We start from the raw sequence: 19,738 nt of genomic DNA, 5'->3' as shown, positions 1-19,738 counted from the left end.
TTTAATAAAACAGAATGGTCATGTCCAGATTAGAATTGTTTTTAAAGCTCCTCTCACAACCCACCGATTCATATCATAATCCTCACTCTTGTTACCTATTCTCAGTAAGGGATCTGTTGAACTAGGCAATTTATAGAGCTGACAGAAAGTTCAGTCTACAGTATCCACATGGAGGTTCAGCTGGCATGTTCATTCGGTGTACAAAATGTCCTGTCTGTCTGTCTGTCTGTCTGTCTGTCTGTTTCTCAAACTATCTCCCTCTGCCACACAATGAGCACCATGTTGACATATTTGTGTCCTGTTTTAACATTTTGTGTTTTTCAGGGGACAGTCTCTGCAGGCAACACTAATGCAGATTGTTTGATTTAGTCTTTTCCCCATGCAGTCTTTTCCCCATACAGTCTTTTCCCCATACAGTCTTTTCCCCATGCAGTCTTTTCCCCATTTAAGTATATTTTCCTCTTGTTCTCTTCGTCCCTCCCCCACACTCCTACACTGTTGCCCTCTCCTGCGCATGTTTGTGCGAGCAGGAGGAGAGGGTAAGGTTGGGAAGGTGGTGGACATCCGTGGTTGGGACACAGAGTCCGGTCGCAGTGTGGCTAGTGTCACCTGGTCCAATGGCACCACCAACGTCTACAGAATGGGTCACAAGGGCAAGGTAGACCTCAAATACGTCTCAGACGTCCAGGGGGGCTTCTACTACAAAGACCACCTCCCAAAGCTAGGTAGGAACTTAGGGAATTAAGATTTTATGGGTTGTTTGTTTTATGGGTTGTTTGTGTCACATTATTTAGTACAGTTGCACATGCCTTTTTCACAATTTTCAAAAATAATCCAAGGCCAAAAGAGTTAAGAGACCTGTCTTTATATGTCCCTCCGTTTCTACATGTTTGTGTGTGCCACAGGGGAGCACGCAGAGCTGCAGAGGCAGGAGAGTACAGAGGGACCCTCCTTCCAGCAGGCAGACAAGGTGAAGTGTCTCCTGGAGGTGGACATCCTCAGACAGATGCAGGAGGGCCACGGTGGATGGAACCCCAAAATGGCTGAGGTACTAAGCTCTCTCCACAAGGCAAATGCAGACAGCCTGCGTCCTGAAACTGGGATTCTGGTCATTCGCTGCAGAATTCTTTCAAGCAAAGTCTGACCTCATTTCTGTACACTTGGTCATTCAAAGCATTCCCCAGTCAAAGACCGTTCATTTACTTTGTCGTTTTAGATGAACTGTGAGTCTCACTCTTCTGAAGGCCACTGCTCTAAACGTGCGCACTGTATATAATGCCTGTGCACTGTAAAGTGCCTTATGCATTAGCCAAATAGTTGTTCGGATGCAAAGTACAGAGTCTCCTTTTGAACCTGACATAGCTTTATATCCAGCAGAGTGAAACTAAACAGCGCATATTACTTTGAAATCAATGCAGCCAGTGGAGCGACAAGGTCAGCCACAGTTTTGCTGAAAGGGAGTTGTGTATGTTTACAGTACATCTGCAGAATCGGGACGGTACACAGAATCACAGACCGGGGAGATGTCAGAGTCCAGTACAGCAACAACATCCGGTGGACTTTTCACCCGGGGGCCCTCACCAAGGTATTTCTACTTTGTGAACACAGGTTTAAGGTTGGGTTGTCATTAGCTTTGGTTCACTTTGAGGCATTTTAGTCAAGCATGTGGCGTGTAGAAGGACTGAGCTGAAAATCATATATAATAATCATGTATAGATTATATATCATCCGTCTTTTCTCCATAGGTGAATACGTTTGGAGTGGGCGAGCTGGTGCAAGTACTGGAAGACATTGACAGTGTAAAGAGACTCCAGGCCGGCCATGGAGAGTGGACCGACAGCATGGCACCCGTACGTTTGTGTAGCGTGATGCTAACTTCCCGTAGCTAGGCGCTGACTTACATTAGCTAGGTGCTAATTTCCTGTAGCTAGGTGCTGACTTACATTAGCTAGGTGCTGACTTACATTAGCTAGGTGTTAATTTCCTGTAGCCTGATGTGAACTTCATGTAGCCTGCCACTAAATTCATGTAGCATGGCACTAAACTGTCCCACTATAAAACGTCTGTTGGCAAACGGCCCTCTAAATTAGGGAGGCAGTGACGGCAAGTGGAAAAATGCCTCCTGCGCCTTGGGGACTAAGCAAGCGAAAGACCTCTGCGAAGCACCATGACTATTGGCCTATAAATAGAAGCCCTGAGAATTTCCTTGGTGAAATAGTAAGTAAATAGAAGGGACTATGTATAAAAATGGTTGTCATTTCTAAATGGTGAAACCAGTATCCAAATCCAAACTTTTGGAGGGCACTATTGTGGCTTTAAAGGATAATGCAGGTTTGTACTTTATTGCCTCTACCTAATGTAATCACCTCAGAGCCTTGATTGAAAGGAGACTAGAAGACAAACATTTAAATTGGGTGTAGGATGTCCCACCCCTGTTGATGCCACTGTTTTATACTCTCTCTCTCTCTCTCTCTCTCCACCCCTCTATTTTGTTTACCCCTCTCCCCCTCTCTCTTTAAATCCTCCCCCTCCCACTGATTCTCCTCCTTTTACCCCTCTCCCCCTCCAGGCACTGGGACAGGTGGGCAAGGTGCTGAAGGTGTACGCGGACGGGGACCTTCGAGTGGCCTTCGGGGGCCAGACATGGACCTTTAACCCGGCCTGCCTCTCTGCCCAGACCGTGGAAGTTGACGCCAACCTCATGACGGCCGAGAACCCCAACGAATCCGGAAGTAAGGACTTGACTCGCTCACTCGCTCGTTCGCAAGAGGAGGGACTTCTATCCATTCAGCCACACTCATCCAGCCAGCTCTACTCCCCCGCCCCCCCCCCTCTCTCTCTCTCTCTCTCTTTGTCTTTATACCTCCTTTTCTTTCCAAGCCATGCATGCACCGTCAAAGCTACCGCAAACGGCCATTGATAATAACATTGTTGTCACTGTGCATGCATGTGGATGAGTGTCATTCTCACGTTGTGATTTGTCTTTTTCCATACCTTTTCACGATCTTGCACGTTGGTGTCATTGTGTGTCAAGTGTGTTCTTACGAGCCTCTCTCTCTCTGCCCTGAGTTCACTCTCTCTCTTGGTGTGTCACATTCATCACGGTGTGAGAAAGAGTGGGGCAAGGTGGTGCATTGGGGACATTTTGACTCATTCCATTGGTTGTGCTTTGACTTGACCTTTTCAACAAACCAATTATCCGAAGTGTCTCGGTGCCTTTGTGTGTACATGTATGTGATCTTGGAATGTTGAAGGGCCTGAAGGGCAATGCAGCACAAGCTATGTTCTCTATGTCCTGGAAATGTTAATTAAAATGCCTGTCTCTGTCTCTTTTTCTCTTGCCTTCTCTCTCTCTCTCTCTCCCCCCCCCCCCCCCCCTCTCTCTGTAGGCACTGTCATCTCAGTCCTGGAGAAGCTGCTGTCCCAGTCCACGGAGCTGGACAACCCCAGCAGGCTTGTCATCGAGGCGGCGCATGGCAGTGCTAACAAAGTCAGGGAGCTGGTGCAGAAGTACCCTGACAAGGTGAGTAGTGCCACGCGCTAATGAGACCGTAAAGGTGACTTGGTGAAGTAGAGTGGTCCACTGGAAGGACTGCCGTTGTTGTGTGTAGGGTTGGGTTTTTTTCCTGACCACATGACCCGAATAAAAATAAATCCAGGTCCTCATTAGCTGTGAATTGCGTGTGTGTGTGTGTGTGTGTGTGTGTGTGTGTGTGTGTGTGTGTCCTCCTCCAGGTGGACATAAAGAACCAAGGCAAGACGGCGCTGCAAGTGGCAGCTCACCAGGGCCACATGGAGGTGGTGAAGGCCCTACTCCAGGCCAACAGCTCCATCGAAGTGAAGGACGAGGACGGTGACACTGCTCTGCACTACACCGCCTTCGGGTGAGATTAAACAAACGCTGACAGCACACAGCGGAGCGAGGGAGAGAATTCCAAGTTAGGAATCTCAGAGTTAGTTTAGATTTGTATATTAAAGCAAGAGCTGATTTAACAAAACGATTTTATATTGTGTAGTGCTGTTCAACACAATAGATAGATAGATAGATAGATGCACTGGATGGCCGAGGTCTCACTGGGGCAGTGTTGTCTGTTTAGGAAAGAAAAAGAAGTGCAAGTTATTTCATCGTTAGGCTACAATTGAATATGCTTCATAGGTTTCAATAAGTATGCTTTAAAATAATCTTTCTGTTTCTGTGTGCTTGTTGCGGGTTCAGGAATCAGGCGGAGATCGCGAGGGTGCTTCTGAGCAAAGGTGCCAACGTGAATCTGCTGAACAACTCCATGTGCACAGCTCTGCACATAGCCGTCAACAAGGGCTTCACCGACGTGGTCCGGGTGCTGTCGGAACACGCTGCAGACGTCAACCTGCAGGTGATTATACACACACACACACACACTCTATCACACTAATAGTGCTTTCATATCAGGGCTGTGTGAGTCTTCTGCTTACTTGAGTCCAGCTCTCCGGCTCAATAACACCATTTAGGCTGTCTTAGAATCTCTGTTTGGGCTTTTTATGAAATGGCCACATCTCTAACGGCACAATCTGTAGTTTTGGGTATTGGTTGGACAGTTTTCCAGTTGAGCAGTGTGGGTGCTCAGCTGAAGTGGAGTGGCTGCCTGGAGGTGTGCATGTGTGCGTGTGCATCTGCGCCAGCCTGAAAAGAGCAGCACTGCTGAACTGCAGGCTCCCAGTCCTTAGCATTACAAATGTCTGTAATATTTACTGAGTTACATAATTCAGTTTTTCCCCTCATGATCTTGAATCTTAAACTTCACCATAAGAGTAGTATAGCACTTAACTGACCTTTTAGATGATCAGTGACGACCTCATCCTCCTCCCCCCCCCCCCCAGGACTCATACGGGGACACACCCCTGCACGACGCCATCGCCAAAGACTTCAGGAACATCATCGACATCCTGGCCGTGGTGCCCAACATCGACTTCACCCAGCAGAATAACCGTGGCTTCAACCTACTGCACCACGCTGCCCTCAAAGGCAACAAGCTGTGAGTATAATAATCAGTACAACCTTTGTAAAAATGTTTACAGCAGATTTTTATCATTTTGCCGTCTCAGAACCCATCCAAGACAGATATTGCATATACACTCTCGCCCATACATAGGACTCGTACTGGCAACCTTCCAGTTACTATCTGCTGTACGATGAAGCGATGTCCAATAAGTTTGGATCCATTTGCTTGTACTTCGGCTGACAAGATGTCAGCCCGTGTATGTGTATTCACGCCTGTGTGTTCTTGTCCCGTACGTGTGTGGGAATCTTCCCATGTGTGGAGCGAGGACACGGCGCTCTCTCACTGATCATCAGCGTGAGATAGGAGGCTCCCACACAGCTTCTGCTCCCATGAACCTCTGTGGTGTCACTGATAACAGCCAGCTACACATACTGTAGGCCATCTCTCCCTCACTCACTCCTCCCAGTGCTACTGACATGCCAAAGAACACCCAATAAACCGCACACATTCACTTACGTCCTCCAAAAGACACCAAAACTTTTTTGGGTTTTGGCCAAGTCAGTGCTGTGGCAAACTTTATTAGACCGAAGAGGTACATTTTGCCCAATGTTCAGTCTCAGATCAGTGCTTTCAGATCTACAAAGAGACAAGTTAAAATTGCTCTTCTAGCCTTACCCAGTCAGCAGACAATTGTGGGCCAGATCTGGTGTTGTGGTGGCACATATGGCTCAGTGCCGGATAATGCAAGTATTATATGGGCCAGATCTGGTCCGAATGTGGGGGCCAGCCCTGGGTGAGAGTTGGCAATTTGCTATGGCCCAGCTCTGGTATGAGGAATGTGGCTCTGATACGTTCCTGTAGTACATGTAACTAGGCCATATTTGGAGTGTGGTTGACCAGTACTGGGGAACAAAGTCATACCTGGGCTACATGCACATGCTGGCCAAGGTCTGGCTTTTTCATGGCAAAGATGAGGCTCAGGAATGGCAGCCAGAGCCGGCTCACTTCTGGCCCAGGGAACAAAGTTGGGTTAGAAAACAAGACGTGGGCCAGGTCTGGGTCGTCACAATGGTCACAATGGAAAATATTTGAAATACTTTAAATATCTGCCTATCATATTGCATTTTGCAACCCCGTCAAGGTTGTAGGTCTACATGGAGTGTCTACGGAGAAGGGTCCAGGCCTAGGGCTCTGTTTGGAATTGGGCACAGGGCTAGTGAGGGGCTAGGAATTTATTTGGTATTGGGTAGTGCTCAAAAGTAGCCTTTATATAAAGTATAACCCGCCACACACACACACACACACATATGCCACACACACATATGCCACACACATATGCCACACGCACACAAATGCATATGAACACACACACGCCACACATACACATGCCATGCGCACACTGGGCAGAAAGAGGAGAGAAAAAGGGATACAGGCTACAGATATCAGAACATAAATGGCCAGTCTGTTCTGGCAAGTGTCATATGTGTAGTGCTGGAGTTCACCCTCCTCTCCCAAGCATTCATTTGGCCTGACATCAGCAGGCCCGCACCAACAAAAAGAGTCTGAGAATCTGTTTTCTTCTGGACGAGTTTGCAGATTAACCATATCATCTGCCACCTCAAACGCATGCATACTGTCGATGGATTACTGTAGTGTATTTGCATATATGCATACCTGCTCAAGATGCTAAAGTTATTGTTGTTTGTTGTTTGTTTAGTTGTTTTTGTTTCCCCCCCCCCCCCAAGTAGTGTCCTTAATGCTATTTCCATTGCAGTTGGAATCCTCACATTCCTCTATGGCTCCTCTCTGGCGGCTTGCTGATAGAAATGCGCGTTTGTTTATTTGAGTTGAAGGTATTTATTTAGTTTATCTGGGGGAATGGAAACATATGCAGAAGCAGTACTAAATGCGTTCTCTGGCCTAAATTGCCTCATTCTTGTTAAATATCTCAAACTGAAGCTTTAGATTGGTTAGGTAATGTAGGAGATTGAATGTTTCTGTTTAAGAAAAATCCCCTTTAGATTGACAGTCAAGAGAGTCAGGAGAGAGCAGCTGATGAGACAGACAGGGTGAGGCAGGCAGGCAGACAGACAGACAGACAGACAGGGTGTGACAGGCAGACATACAGACAGGCAGGGTGAGGCAGGCAAGCAGACAGACAGACAGACAGACAGACAGGGTGTGACAGGCAGACATACAGACAGGCAGGGTGAGACAGACACACAGGACAATGGTAGAGGGGGAGGAAGATGAAGAGAGAGGTAGGGTCATTTGTAAAGTCTCTCCCTGTCTTTTATTTCTTCATCTCATCTCTCCCCCTCTCTCATCTCTCCCCCTCTCTCATCTCTCCCTCACACTTTCTCTTTACACCCCCCTCCGGTCTCTCTCTTTCTCCCTCCCCCTCTCCCTCTTCCCTCTATGGTATAAACACACCCAAGTCTCCAGGCTTCCAGTCAAAACACACACACACACACACACACACACACACAGCCTTCCAACTACCACACATACGTCGCACTCGTTCCTCTTGAATGCAATTAAAAATGCATCCGTGTTTCCATCTCCAAAATCGATTTCGCTCTGAGCCAAAGTGATGTTTATTTTCCTTTATAAGGCTGTAATTATGATATAAATTAATGAATAGTAAGAACCAAGTGAGAACTAAAGACAAATAGATGATAAATTTGCTCTCTGTACTACTCAATACTACAGCATTTGTGTACTCCTGAGCAGGGATGTGTGACTTCATGTTACAACGGTAATGCCTCATATCAGTGGAGATTTCAATATTCATGAACATGCAGTGGTTATTATGGTAATTAAGCAGAGATCTAAAACTGAGGGGGGGAGGGAGATGGGAGACGGGGAGCAATCCAATCAGAATCACACATGGGCTGCAGGGGGTAAGGGGGCAGGGTATGGGAGGGGTGGGGGATGAGATGAAAGATGCAGTATTGATGAAGGAGAGGGGGAAGCAGCCGTGACAACCTCCCTATCCCACAACTCACCCTTCACCACCACCCTCCTCCCCCAAGTCCTCCGCACTGCAGGTAGCAATGACCTCCACGTCCCCGTCCCCCCCTCCCCACCAACCAGTATAAATTGCTCAGGTACACAGTTTCAAGCTCTAGCCAGGCTGCCTTGAGAGGAAACGTAATGATAATGACTGCGTACGTACTGTTGTACATACACAACCCTACAGTTTCTCCTCTGCCCTTCTGGTCTAATGCATCTGGAATGTATGATTAATGTGTTAATGACGGCCCGCACTCCACAGTATGTTAGTTATCATAAATAATACCGCATTAAACCCTCATTTGAAGAAGAAGAAGAAGACTCTATATTTGGCCATGCAATCAATTCTCATCAATTGTAGGAATTTGACACGTGCACACCCCTCCGGAGACAACACACACACACACTGCACACACCACCACCCCCAAGGGAGAACAGAGCTCTCCAGTGCAGAAATAATTGGACCACACTTCCTTCGACCGAGCGTTTACACCATGTTGAATACGTGCAACTACTTGTACTGAACAGTTAATCTTAAGAGACCTGGTCGTTCAAGGTGATCGATTTTAAACATTATGGCATCTAAAAATAAACACCTATTGTAGTTCTTGAGCTGTTCGTGCATGTTTCTATGGCGTGGATAATTGAGAGCACAGAGCTCTCAGACTGAAGAGCATTTGTAATGACATTTGAGCTAGGTTCTTGTTAATTAACGAGTCAATTGCAAATCTCATGTTTTAATTACTTAGTAATTTAACAGCATTGTATGATTGAACACTATGGAAGGAGTTGCTACACATTATTGAATTGAGGCCTAGCAATGGATGAGGTAGACTAAATAACTAAATAGAGCCATTCAGTGAAGTGCGTGTGCTTTTGTTTGTTTCTTTGGTGCGTCCTCGATTCGGTATTACCACAGATTAGATTAGACTGTAATTGAAGAAACTGTAAAAACCCAGACCAGTTTGCTGAGCTATCAAACTACCTAAACAGCTACTAGGGTATGCTACTGTACAAAACTCTAATGAAATCAACTCCAAATGAACATTTTCCCAAAGTTACCAGACTTTAAAAATTAGAAACAGTTGATTTGAAACGTTTGTTAAAACACGTTTGCCATCAAAATGATGCCAAGACAGTGTGACACAAGTTCGGAAAAGCAAAGAGGTCAAAATAGTGAAATACAACCCTGACTAATGCACTGTGGGCTTCGGTCTATGTTTATGTCTATGGGGGCCTGAATATGACACTGTGCCAGACTAGTAGGGGACCGTCCGTCGGGGGCAACGCCAGTGACTAAAGGCTGTCGAGTTAAATTTCACAGGCCATAAAACACCCCGGCGCAGAGGACAGCCCTGCCTTTACAGCCATCCCCGGACCACAATATCAAAGCCCAGCCGCGTGAATAACAAAGCACCATTACTTAATACACGTGTCTGTGTTTGTCCTCTCAAGCACAGCTCAGCATCTCCCCATCTCATGTCACCACCGTGGTGTACGTGCAGGGTGGTTATAGCATATGAGATAACAGCACTCACAAGAAAATAGTTGTTATGTACTTGATTATAACACATTTGTGCAGTTCCAGCATCCCACATTTTAGTTTTCTTAAAATGAGCGCTTTGTTTTGTTATTTAACTTGTTTGTTTGTTATGAAACTGATTCTGTGCCAAGTTATGATGACTGTTTGGGAGGCTTAATGGTGAGATTGTGTATGGGGGGGGGGAGAGGAGGAGAAACGGTGTTCCAAGAGTATTAGGACAAAATGCACAGACAATCCTTTAACTTAAGTGGGAGGTCAATGTTCTTTAGAAGCTGCTAACAGTAAAAAGCTTAGCCTTCCCTAATGGAAATCCCTGTTATGGCTTGGTGCGTTTCCCCTCCTTTGTGTGTGGATGTGTGCGCATGTACTTGCACACATGCTCCTGAACAGTTGGGGCATCATCCAAACCGCTCTTAAGCTGCTGTTTGTGACGCAGGTCAAACACCTCTCTTGGATCCTCACACTATGCAGTTGGTGAGAGTGTGTGTGTGTGTGTGTGTGTGTGTGTGTGTGTGTGTGTGTGTGTGTGTGTGTGTGTGTGTGTGTGTGTGTGTGTGTGTGTGTGTGTGTGTGTGTGTGTGTGTGTGTGTGTGTGTCAGACCGCATGTGTCTGTGGTTATGTATGTACTGTATTAGTATGGTAAAATCTCATGGTAAGTTGCCTTGAACACAGATATACAGTAGGACCAGCTTCCTCCTCCCCAAATATTTGCCTTTTGGGGGGGAAAATACAAAACCGTAGCTCTAAATACATTATGTAGCAATGTCATCCTACTCAACGCTCTAGAATCCTTCTAAATATGAGGCCATTTCCTTCCCAGGGCCACTGAGAAGATCCTGGCGCGTGCTCGTCAGCTGGTGGACGTGAAGAAGGACGATGGCTTCTCGGCTCTGCACCTCGCTGCCCTCAACAACCACAGAGACGTGGCCGAGATCCTCATCAAAGAGGTGAGTGGCTTCAGGCGTTCAAGAAAGGTTTTCTGCTTCTCACTAGCTCAGCCACTATCTCCCCTCTCTCTCTCTCTCTCCACTATTTCTGCTTGCTCTCTCTCCACCATTCACCAGTGTTATGAAGGAGACCTCCCTCTAGTGGCCTTTCAAGTTAAGGCAGTTTTAGCAGCTACGTTGGGTTACACTTCGACCCATAGGATGCATTGTTCTTTCCTCCGTCCCTTGAAGGAATCACTGATCTGACATCACTTTGATGGGTGAAAGCAATGCAGTGAAATGCTCGCTTTGGCCAATTTCCATTTTACGATTATTTCTTCACGCTCTCCTCCCTGCATCCCTCCCCTTTTAGGGCCGCTGTGACGTCAACATCCGCAACAACCGCAACCAGACCCCACTGCAGCTAGCGGTGACGCAGGGCCACGGGGAGCTGGTGCTGCTCCTGGTGGCCGAGGGCGCCGACGTCAACGTGGAGGACGAGGACGGCGACACGGCCATGCACGTGGCCCTCAGCCCCAGTCGCCCACAGCTGGCCAATGCCACCCTCAGCAGCCCCACCACCTCTGCCACCACGGCCGCCCTGACCACAACCGTTGTTGCTACCACTACCACCACCACCACCACCACCACTGCGAGTACTACGACAGCCGTCATCCAGGAAGGAGAGGGGTCGTCTACGTTATACTGCAGGGTAAGGGGGAGGAGTGTGTCAAAATGCATTGTCATGGGCCTATTCCAGGAAGTAAATGTAGGCTTGCTATTAAGATATCTATAAAGCTTGTATGGACAAAAAAGTGATATTTTGAGATGCTATCAAGAGTGGAGTGAGGAGAAATTTACCCCCCAAATGTCTGAGTAAAGTGCCCCTTTAAAGCACTGGGGGAGACTAGAATTCACTGCTAAGCAAAAGGGAAGTATGGGTGAGTAGGTAACCCGGGTATGGGAGAGATGCCAAGACCCTGGCATGCCAAGTCCTCCCTTCCACTATCCACAGCCATCCAATCAACCCGGGAGCCCAATATGGCTGCCGTGCAGAAAGTGGTGGAAGGACATTATGCAAAGCATTATTAGGTTTTATATACAACGGGTTGATCAAATCAAGCATTGTGATTGGCCGAGAAGCATTCTAACCATTACGATATCCACGATATAGCACACCCCCTTGTGTGTTATTGCTTAAATATATGATGTTTGTGGTTGCTGCCACCACTACTGGCACCAGTGAAGGGTGTCCTCTACAGTCGGCATGATCCCAAACACTGCAGCTCTTTCAACAATACTGGACACCTTCCAAGCTTGAGGGGAGTGAAGGGGAAAACACACACACACACACACACACACACACACACACACACACACACTATTGCCATCTCAAGGTGGCCAGTCTAAGTGTTCACATTGTCAGCAGAAGAGTTACAGGGGGAGTTCTCTGGATTGGATGGATTTGGCCTTTGACCCATTAGCCCCAGCCAGGGTGCATTGGGTTGATTGGTTCAGTTAAATTACCCAGGACTCTTCACTTCAATGTGTAAACGGTGTATCGGTGTGTATGAGGGTCACGACTGTCCTTGATGTTTTGGAGTTTGGTAAATAAGTGTGCAGCTTGCATCTAAATTGTCACGAATGACTCAATTTACTTGAATAGTACCATCAATTTGTAGTTATTTTGCTCTCTTTCTCTCTCTCTCTCTCCCTTCTCTTTCACTCTCGCTCTCTCTTTCTCTCCTCCATCCCGTTCCCCGTTTTCTCTCTCACTTCCTCTCACACTTCCTCCTCTCTCTCGCTTTCTATCTCTCACTCTCTCTTTCTCCATCTTTCCCTCTGCAGCTGAGTGGGTCTGGGCTGTTGGGCAACATGGAGCTAAGTGTGGGCGCGGCCATTGCCTGCTTCCTGGCGCAGGAGGGCGCCGACATCAACTACGCCAACCACAAGGGAAAGAGCCCGCTGGACCTGGTGGCCGACACCGCCGTCCTACAGCTCATCAAGAGCTTCTCAGACAAACACAGGTACTCTACATGTGGGCTGACACTGGCTGGCTGACTGATACTGGATAAATTACTGTTTGGCTGGCTGGTTGGTTGACTGGCTGGCTGGCTGGTTGACTGGCTGGCTGGTTGGTTGACTGGCTGGCTGGCTGGCTGGCTGGCTGGCTGACAATGATGATAATGGACTGATTATCTCGTCCCTCCAGGTTGCAGCGGCTACAGGCCATCACATGCGGCCAGGGTCTGAGCAGCGCCAGCCTACGGAGGGTCCACACCACGCCCAACACCATGACCAACCTGGCCATGCCTGCCCCGCCGGGGCCCAGCGAGTGCCTCATCTGCTCCGAGCTGGCCCTGCTTGTCCTCTTCTGCCCCTGCCAGCACAGCGTCGCCTGCGAAGGTGTGTGCGTGTGTCTGTGTGTGCGCGTGTGTGTAGGTTGTTGTCTACGGACTGAGAAGTCACCCCGATGTCTCTTCTTGTTCTCTCTAACAGAGTGTGCCCATCGAATGAAGAAATGCATCAAATGCCAGGTCACAATCACCAAGAAAATAAGACAAGGTAAATAACACTGCGTAATGTTCATTGAGGTGTGGAGGTGTTTCCTTATGAAGCTTTCCCAGTATTTAAAGGCGATACGACGTTGCCACGAAACAGCAGAGCGACTTCTGAGGTAAATAGCCTGAAGCAAGACAATTCACTCGCCAGCCTTTTTTATCTCACTGCTCTCATGTTGTATTGCTGTGCTCGTGCCCCTAAGGAATCGCTGGCGAGTGAAGCATCATGCTTGGACGAAGTTGAAACACCTCTGAAGTCACTCCATTTCCCGTGGTTAACATCAAATCGCTGAGTCCACATTTAAAGAGTCTCGATACTGACACCTGTCGTTTCTCCCCCCCTCCCTCCTCCCCCCCTCCCCTCTCAGACCAGACGGAGGTGGACTGCAGCCCCAACTCTGAGAACTCTGAGCAGCACAACCTGCTGGAGCAGCTACAGTCACGCTACCGCCAGATGGAGGAGCGCATCACATGCCCCATCTGCATCGACAACCACATCAAGCTGGTTTTCCAGTGCGGCCACGCCTCCTGCATCGACTGCAGCGCCGCGCTCAAGACCTGCCCTATCTGCCGCCAGACCATCCGCGAGCGCATCCAGCTCTTCGTCTGACCCAGGCCTCCACCTTCCTCCCGCCCCCCGTCTATCCCCCTCAACCCCTCAGCAGCACCCCTCCCCATGAGTAATGAATGGCCCAGGGGTTAGAGGTCACTGGTCAGTGGCTTACTGGTGTACATCAGTAGGGGCTTTGTCCATCAATCGATCTGTCCCTCTCTGCGCTGTGATGATCTGCCACTCACTCATCCATCGTCGCTTATCCGGGTTGCGTTCTTCTCTCGCTTTTGATTGCATTTTGGAAGGGTCCCCATACATGATGCCGTGTTCTGTTTCGTTTAGTTGCTTAATGCTATGGCTTTCCAGCAGTCTCACACCACAGCACTGGGCTGGATATGATCATGCTGACTTGATTTTTTTGTTGTCGTTTCTGCATGGAAAACGTCTCGCTGTCCAAGGCTCTGCATTGATTTCCTTTCATGGTGTTACAGCTGAGGTGGGGTCGTATGACGAGACAGTGGCACCACAAGCTCTGCTCTCATTGGTGCACGAGGAAGAACCCCCCCCCCCCCCTCCCCTCCCCCTCCCCGCCCAACCCCCATGAAACCCCCCCTCACCTGTGCTGCTTTAACAAGGATGTCTGTTACTTTCCATTCCAAGCCCGTCCCCACCCCCACCCGTCTTTCCCCTGTCCGCTGTCTTGCCTCCCCCGTTTACAAAGCTGCATAGAAACCTGATGTCTCCCCTCTTGTTAAATCCTGTGTATTATGTTTGCTCTCATTTGTATCAAGCTCTTTGTAATCAGTGTTAGTCTCTTGAGAGGGTGATGGTATAACTAAAGACTCTCGGTATAGTCCTGTATGCAAGGGAAATGCACACTTATATGCATGAGTATATGCATATTATACGCTGAAAAAGACTGTGTCGTGTGGGTTTTGGTTACATTTTGTGGTTGAACGTACCAGTAATTAGTACAGATTTTTATTTATGTAAAAAAAGGTGTTTCTATTTAGCGAAGTTGCTATTTTTGGTGTTTGCTCAGCTTCAATGATTTTTCTGCTGAAATCTCACCCCAAGCCTGTCCTCTACTCAGGGTCCTGATTAATTGAAAACAGTTGTAGTATTGAAAAGGTTCTAGAATCGTTAAAAAGTCAACCCACCCCTAACATTAGTGCTCTCAGACAATTTGTTGTGCGTTCACCAAAGGAAAGATAATTCTATGGTTCTTCTTGGTTCACAATGATTGTTTCATTATAAAACAACGACTGTACAAAAGTTTAACAGCAGAAGAAACGTTTGAAGAAGTCAGGTCACCCCAACATACCTTTCCTGCTTAGGTATGAAATGAATGTTTATATGCCATTGTAGAGAGTGGTGTGAAGGAAGACAGACTTCTTCTCTGAAAGCACAGTGCAAGTCTTATACCATCACCCAGATAACCCCATCGGCTTTGTATCGTTTTTGATTTGTATCAAAAGCATGATCGTCGCCCCCTGGAGGCCTGTTTCTGTTCATTGTGAAGATGACTCTCACAATCTCCTTAGTGTGTGGAGTTGTACTACTGTACACAGTGAGAATGTTAGCCGCTTGCTACAGTAGCATCGTCATGCTAACACAGAGGTTCAGCCAATTAGGGTCAGAGGTTTGTCAATGAGTATCGGTCAGCTTTGGACTCATGCAGACAAATGGCTCAACCTCTGGGTAGTACTCTGGATTACGGAAGACCACCAAATTAACAATGAATCCTAGAATACAAAAAAGGATCACTGGTCAAAAGAGGTGTGAACTCCTCCAAAACTGAGCCAGAAAATTATCTCTCTTTTTTTTTTTTGTCCAGTCACAAAATGCAGTGTTGGATTTTGGCAGCCTTGGGACTCGGTTCTTTTCAATTATTATTATATTTTTTTTTTTAAACAGATGTATTGTAAAACATTGTATAGAAGGGCAAAAATAATTGTTAAGTGTTGCATCTGTAGTTACCCGTCTCGCATCCCAGTCGAGCCTATTTAGAAGAAAACTCTACCCCGTCTGTATTTTTGGCAAATATTTTGAATTGTTCATCATTTCATCCTTTGTAATGTTTGGTTTGTTTTCCGAAGGGCTTATGCATTTAAAAAAATAATCTTATCTATTTTAATCTTCTATTTAATTTTTTCTATTGTAAACTTCCAGAGAGAGGGGTTTTTGTAGATCCCAGATTTGGGGGAGCCAATTTAATATGTACATTTGAATGTCCAAAAATGTAACCTGTCCTACTATGCCTTTTTGTGGAAAGGTTGTGAAGCTGCGTGAGAAAGAAAGAGAGAGGGAAAGTAAGGTTTTACGGTAAGGTTTACTCTGAGAAGTACTACTACACCAGTGCCAAATCTGGAACGGATGTGCACAGGACTGCGCACCCTAGTTACTCTAGACACAATGCTGTACCAAGCCTAGTATAAGGTTTAAGTTCAAATAAATTAGTAACACTAATTCAAGTCAAATTGGTGGCTCCCTACTTTGACATTAAAACTTTGGTTACTTTGTCTCCAAAACTGTACCAATGATTTATCCTTTGAACAAGAACGAGAGACCAATTTAGAAACCCATGTGGCTTCTGCTCAGTTTGCTAATGAGTTTGGATGACACGGTTAGAAATAGGCTCCTCTGTCCTATAGTCTAGCAGTGTTCGGAGTCTCTCCCTACAGAGCCCGTCCTCCTAGGTTTCTGAATGACAACGGATATCACAGTTCCAATGTAATCGATGCCATTTTAAGGAGCCACATTTTTCTTTATTTTAATTGTTTATGAGACGCAATGAATTCAGATTGTGTCTTATTTCTAATTGAAGTGATTAGAGATCTATGATTATCCATCTGGTGTTTTAAGTTTGGTCATGTGAGTTGTCATGTACAGTACACAGGCAAAGGCAGTAATTTAGTTTAGAAGAACTGGGATGTTTTGGAAAATGTACTAGAGTTTTGCTCTGAGAAAAAGCAGTACATAAAATACTATTTAAGCAACAAAATGTTACTATTGGTGTTTGTACAGTACAGCACTTGGAGTTCTGATGTTGGCCTTACTGTCCATTCCTCCTATGTTGATGTTTTTTTTTTCAGTTGTATTCTGTACAAAAATATTTTGCAATAAATATGGAACTGTTTTATAAGGATTTGGTGTTCGGTGCTTGTTTACCAAAGCATAATCATCATCATCAGGGTAAACTTGACATTTCTTTGTCACAGTCAGTAGTTTTATGTTCATTTGAAGTTTCATGAATTGAAATTCATATTTGATTCATTAATCAAATATGTGTGCCTTGGTGTTAAATATGGACGATTGACATGCCAAGGAAAGACATCTGGAACCTTTCATTTTCAGCTTGAAATGGAGCTGATGCATGATATGGATCACTCTCTTTCCAGATATGGTCACGAAATTGTCCCCCATAATTGTCCGCGAGTTGTTCCTTTTTACAATTCCAGCTAAAATAAATTCTTTATAGATAGAATGGTAATAAAATCATATATCATTTTTTTAACCACAAAGTCAGATATCCAAACTAACTGCTATCTCATCAGGAACATTTTGAAATTTCTCCACAACCTTTTTTCCTATTATATCTCAATTATTTGATTTAAATTTTGGTAAGGGGAGACGAGCAACTGCTAATGAGAATTGAGCTTCTGGAGCTCGTGCACCACAGATGCACACAGAGATGACCAATGAAGTTGCATTATTCAAAACACATGTGCGCCTTGCGTGTGTGTGGCTGATGTAGTACGCAACTTTCAGGCCCACGTCTAGCTCACAAGCTCCACCTTTTTAAACTAGTGGTCAAAAGCTTGATTGTGCATCTTTATCTTATACACGAATAAATATGACCTACATATATAACTACTATAGCTAAAAATAAATAAATAAATCACCCTACCCCTTCTTTCCAGTTACAATTTACAGCTGAGTAGACACAAAGTAGTATACTGTGTTAAAGCTTACATTACATTTACATTTATGGCATTTAGCAGACGCCTTTATCCAAAGCGACTTACAACAAATACATTTGTTTTAAGTAAGTGAATCATCTATCCAACGGTCATCATAAGATAAGACAAGTAATCAATGCTCGGACCAGGGGCCATAGGCAGTCGCAATGCTAGAAGAAAGAAAAAATATATATTTTTTAAAAACATTTTTATAGCTCAAGGACAACATATGCTAAAGTGTTCCCCTTTTCTATTCGTAAACACATTGCGAGATGACTGGATGTGTACTGTCTCCAGTTAAATGCTGCTGTGTGCCAGTTCTTCGTCCTAATTGTCTTACAGCCCAGATGGCTTTGGCAAATGACTCAGCGCTTTAGCGGTGACGTCCTCTCTGAGAAGGTGATGACAGCTTTGCTCGAGAGACTGGGACACACAAACACTGACCATATCCTCAGAGAACCTCTGCACATGATGACCATGGTCATGTAGACTAGGAAAATATACGTTTTTACTTTTTACTAATGACATTGTATTTAACCTTTATTTATACAGGGGAAAACATACACTGAGACCAAGGCCTCTTTTGCAGGTGCACCCTATGCACAATATTTACACAATAACAAAACAACACATAAAAAATACAACACAGTTAAATACAGAAATCATATTATACCACAATATATTTGGAAAAACAATCCCATGCTTCACCTAGGAGGTCCTCAATTAACACCCTAAATTGCCGGAGCAGCACCAGAACATCCATCTGAAATGTTTTCTGTAGATTGTTCCAGCAATGAAGTGCACCATAATTGAAAGCGGATTTACTAAATTCGGTGGAGATGTGTGTGTATGTGGGCGATAGAGCAACAGGAGAGCAGCAGCAGGTCAATTCTGTTTACAACATTATTGCAGGAGATTAAGAAATATGAATTTTAAGATTTAATTGGAATTTCAATTTGCTTCCTGTATTTACTTGGAATTGAATCGACCCTACCTTGGGAGATCAGGGACAATGTTTGTTTTATTTATTTAAAAAGACAGTTATATTTAACTATATCTGGAAATCAACATTTAATCCTCTCAATGTATTACTTGTGTGTTTTTTTAAGGGTTTGTAATTCTTCTAATATCCTAATGACCCTGATGAAAGACTGCTGCACGGCATAGGGGACACATAATGGACTGTACACAAATAATTATCCGAGGCTAACCTTGATTTTTTACTACCACTCAATTCAGCAGCACTTCTAGTATACAGTACATATCAAGTGAGTTTCAACCATGAGAGGTGTCATACAGTGTTCTTGGCCCTTTACTGTGGCCCGGCAGTTCAAAGTGCCACCTCTAGACTGCATAGGGGACACATAACGGACTGTACACAAAATATTTTCCAAGGCTATACATGATTTTTACTACCATTTTTACTAAAAAAAAATGTTTACTATCTATTCAGAAGCACTTCTAATATACATATCAAGTAAGTTTCAACCATGAGGGGTGTCATACAGTGTTCTTGGCTCTTTACTATGGCCCAATAGTTCAACGTGCCTCCTCTAGGGGGCGTAATAATGGATTGTACACAAAATATTTTCCAAAGAAAAAGGTGAACGAGGAGCACGATTAACGACGTCTGTGTTCTCTGAGCTCCAAAAGGCTCCATCTAGGATCCATTAAGAAAGCCGCTTTAGCTTTTCGCGTCTTCAAAATAAAAGCACATGTTAAAGGAGCAGGGCGTAAGGCTGTGGAATTCTTCAGTCTCTGGCCACCAAGTCGAAATTCAGTACTCAGTATTCAAAACAGTACTAGCAAGTTAAGAGAATGCAGATATTGCTTACGCTGCTCGTCATTTACAGTGACAGAACGATATTTTTGACATTATCAATTAACATGTTGTCCAGTCAGGAAACGTATGGCTATTTACAGCTATGTCTTTTTGCAAGCCTGCCGCATGCACCTGTATAAACACACATTGTTGATAAAAGTATAATGTCGTCTAGCTAGTAGCTATGACAGTTACTGTAAGAATTCTAGAACTTATTACCCTGAAACGACATTGCAATGTAAGGTTCCGGAAATGGCTAATAATGAATAGATGCATGCACATTTCGTTATAACAATAAAGATAAAGTGGTGTCATGATATTATCTACCTAGTTTGAGTAATTTATATCTCAATATAGGCTGAATTATAATTTAGGC

The 19,738-nt window shown here is 45.2% G+C and overlaps 1 protein-coding gene across 1 annotated transcript in view; it reads left to right on the top strand.

Annotated features, from left to right (window-relative positions):
* The window catches only part of mib2 (MIB E3 ubiquitin protein ligase 2), a 40,297-nt gene extending 23,571 nt beyond the window's left edge, over nucleotides 1-16,726 (top strand). Inside the window, exons 5-19 of the mRNA XM_083675635.1 lie at nucleotides 531-725; nucleotides 906-1,048; nucleotides 1,478-1,585; nucleotides 1,746-1,850; nucleotides 2,570-2,732; nucleotides 3,390-3,523; nucleotides 3,736-3,884; nucleotides 4,217-4,373; nucleotides 4,858-5,012; nucleotides 10,359-10,485; nucleotides 10,838-11,176; nucleotides 12,313-12,491; nucleotides 12,677-12,870; nucleotides 12,964-13,029; nucleotides 13,394-16,726. Coding sequence (XP_083531761.1) covers nucleotides 531-725; nucleotides 906-1,048; nucleotides 1,478-1,585; nucleotides 1,746-1,850; nucleotides 2,570-2,732; nucleotides 3,390-3,523; nucleotides 3,736-3,884; nucleotides 4,217-4,373; nucleotides 4,858-5,012; nucleotides 10,359-10,485; nucleotides 10,838-11,176; nucleotides 12,313-12,491; nucleotides 12,677-12,870; nucleotides 12,964-13,029; nucleotides 13,394-13,635 — 2,456 coding nt within the window. The 3' untranslated portion in view covers nucleotides 13,636-16,726. The remainder of the gene's footprint in view (nucleotides 1-530; nucleotides 726-905; nucleotides 1,049-1,477; nucleotides 1,586-1,745; nucleotides 1,851-2,569; nucleotides 2,733-3,389; nucleotides 3,524-3,735; nucleotides 3,885-4,216; nucleotides 4,374-4,857; nucleotides 5,013-10,358; nucleotides 10,486-10,837; nucleotides 11,177-12,312; nucleotides 12,492-12,676; nucleotides 12,871-12,963; nucleotides 13,030-13,393) is intronic.
* The last annotated feature ends 3,012 nt before the right edge of the window (nucleotides 16,727-19,738 follow it).

This window comes from Argentina silus (genome assembly GCF_951799395.1).
Source record: "Argentina silus genome assembly, chromosome: 8".
NCBI lineage: Eukaryota > Metazoa > Chordata > Actinopteri > Argentiniformes > Argentinidae > Argentina > Argentina silus.
Note: the sequence above shows the minus strand (reverse complement) of the source record. Positions and strands in the feature narration are given on the sequence as shown.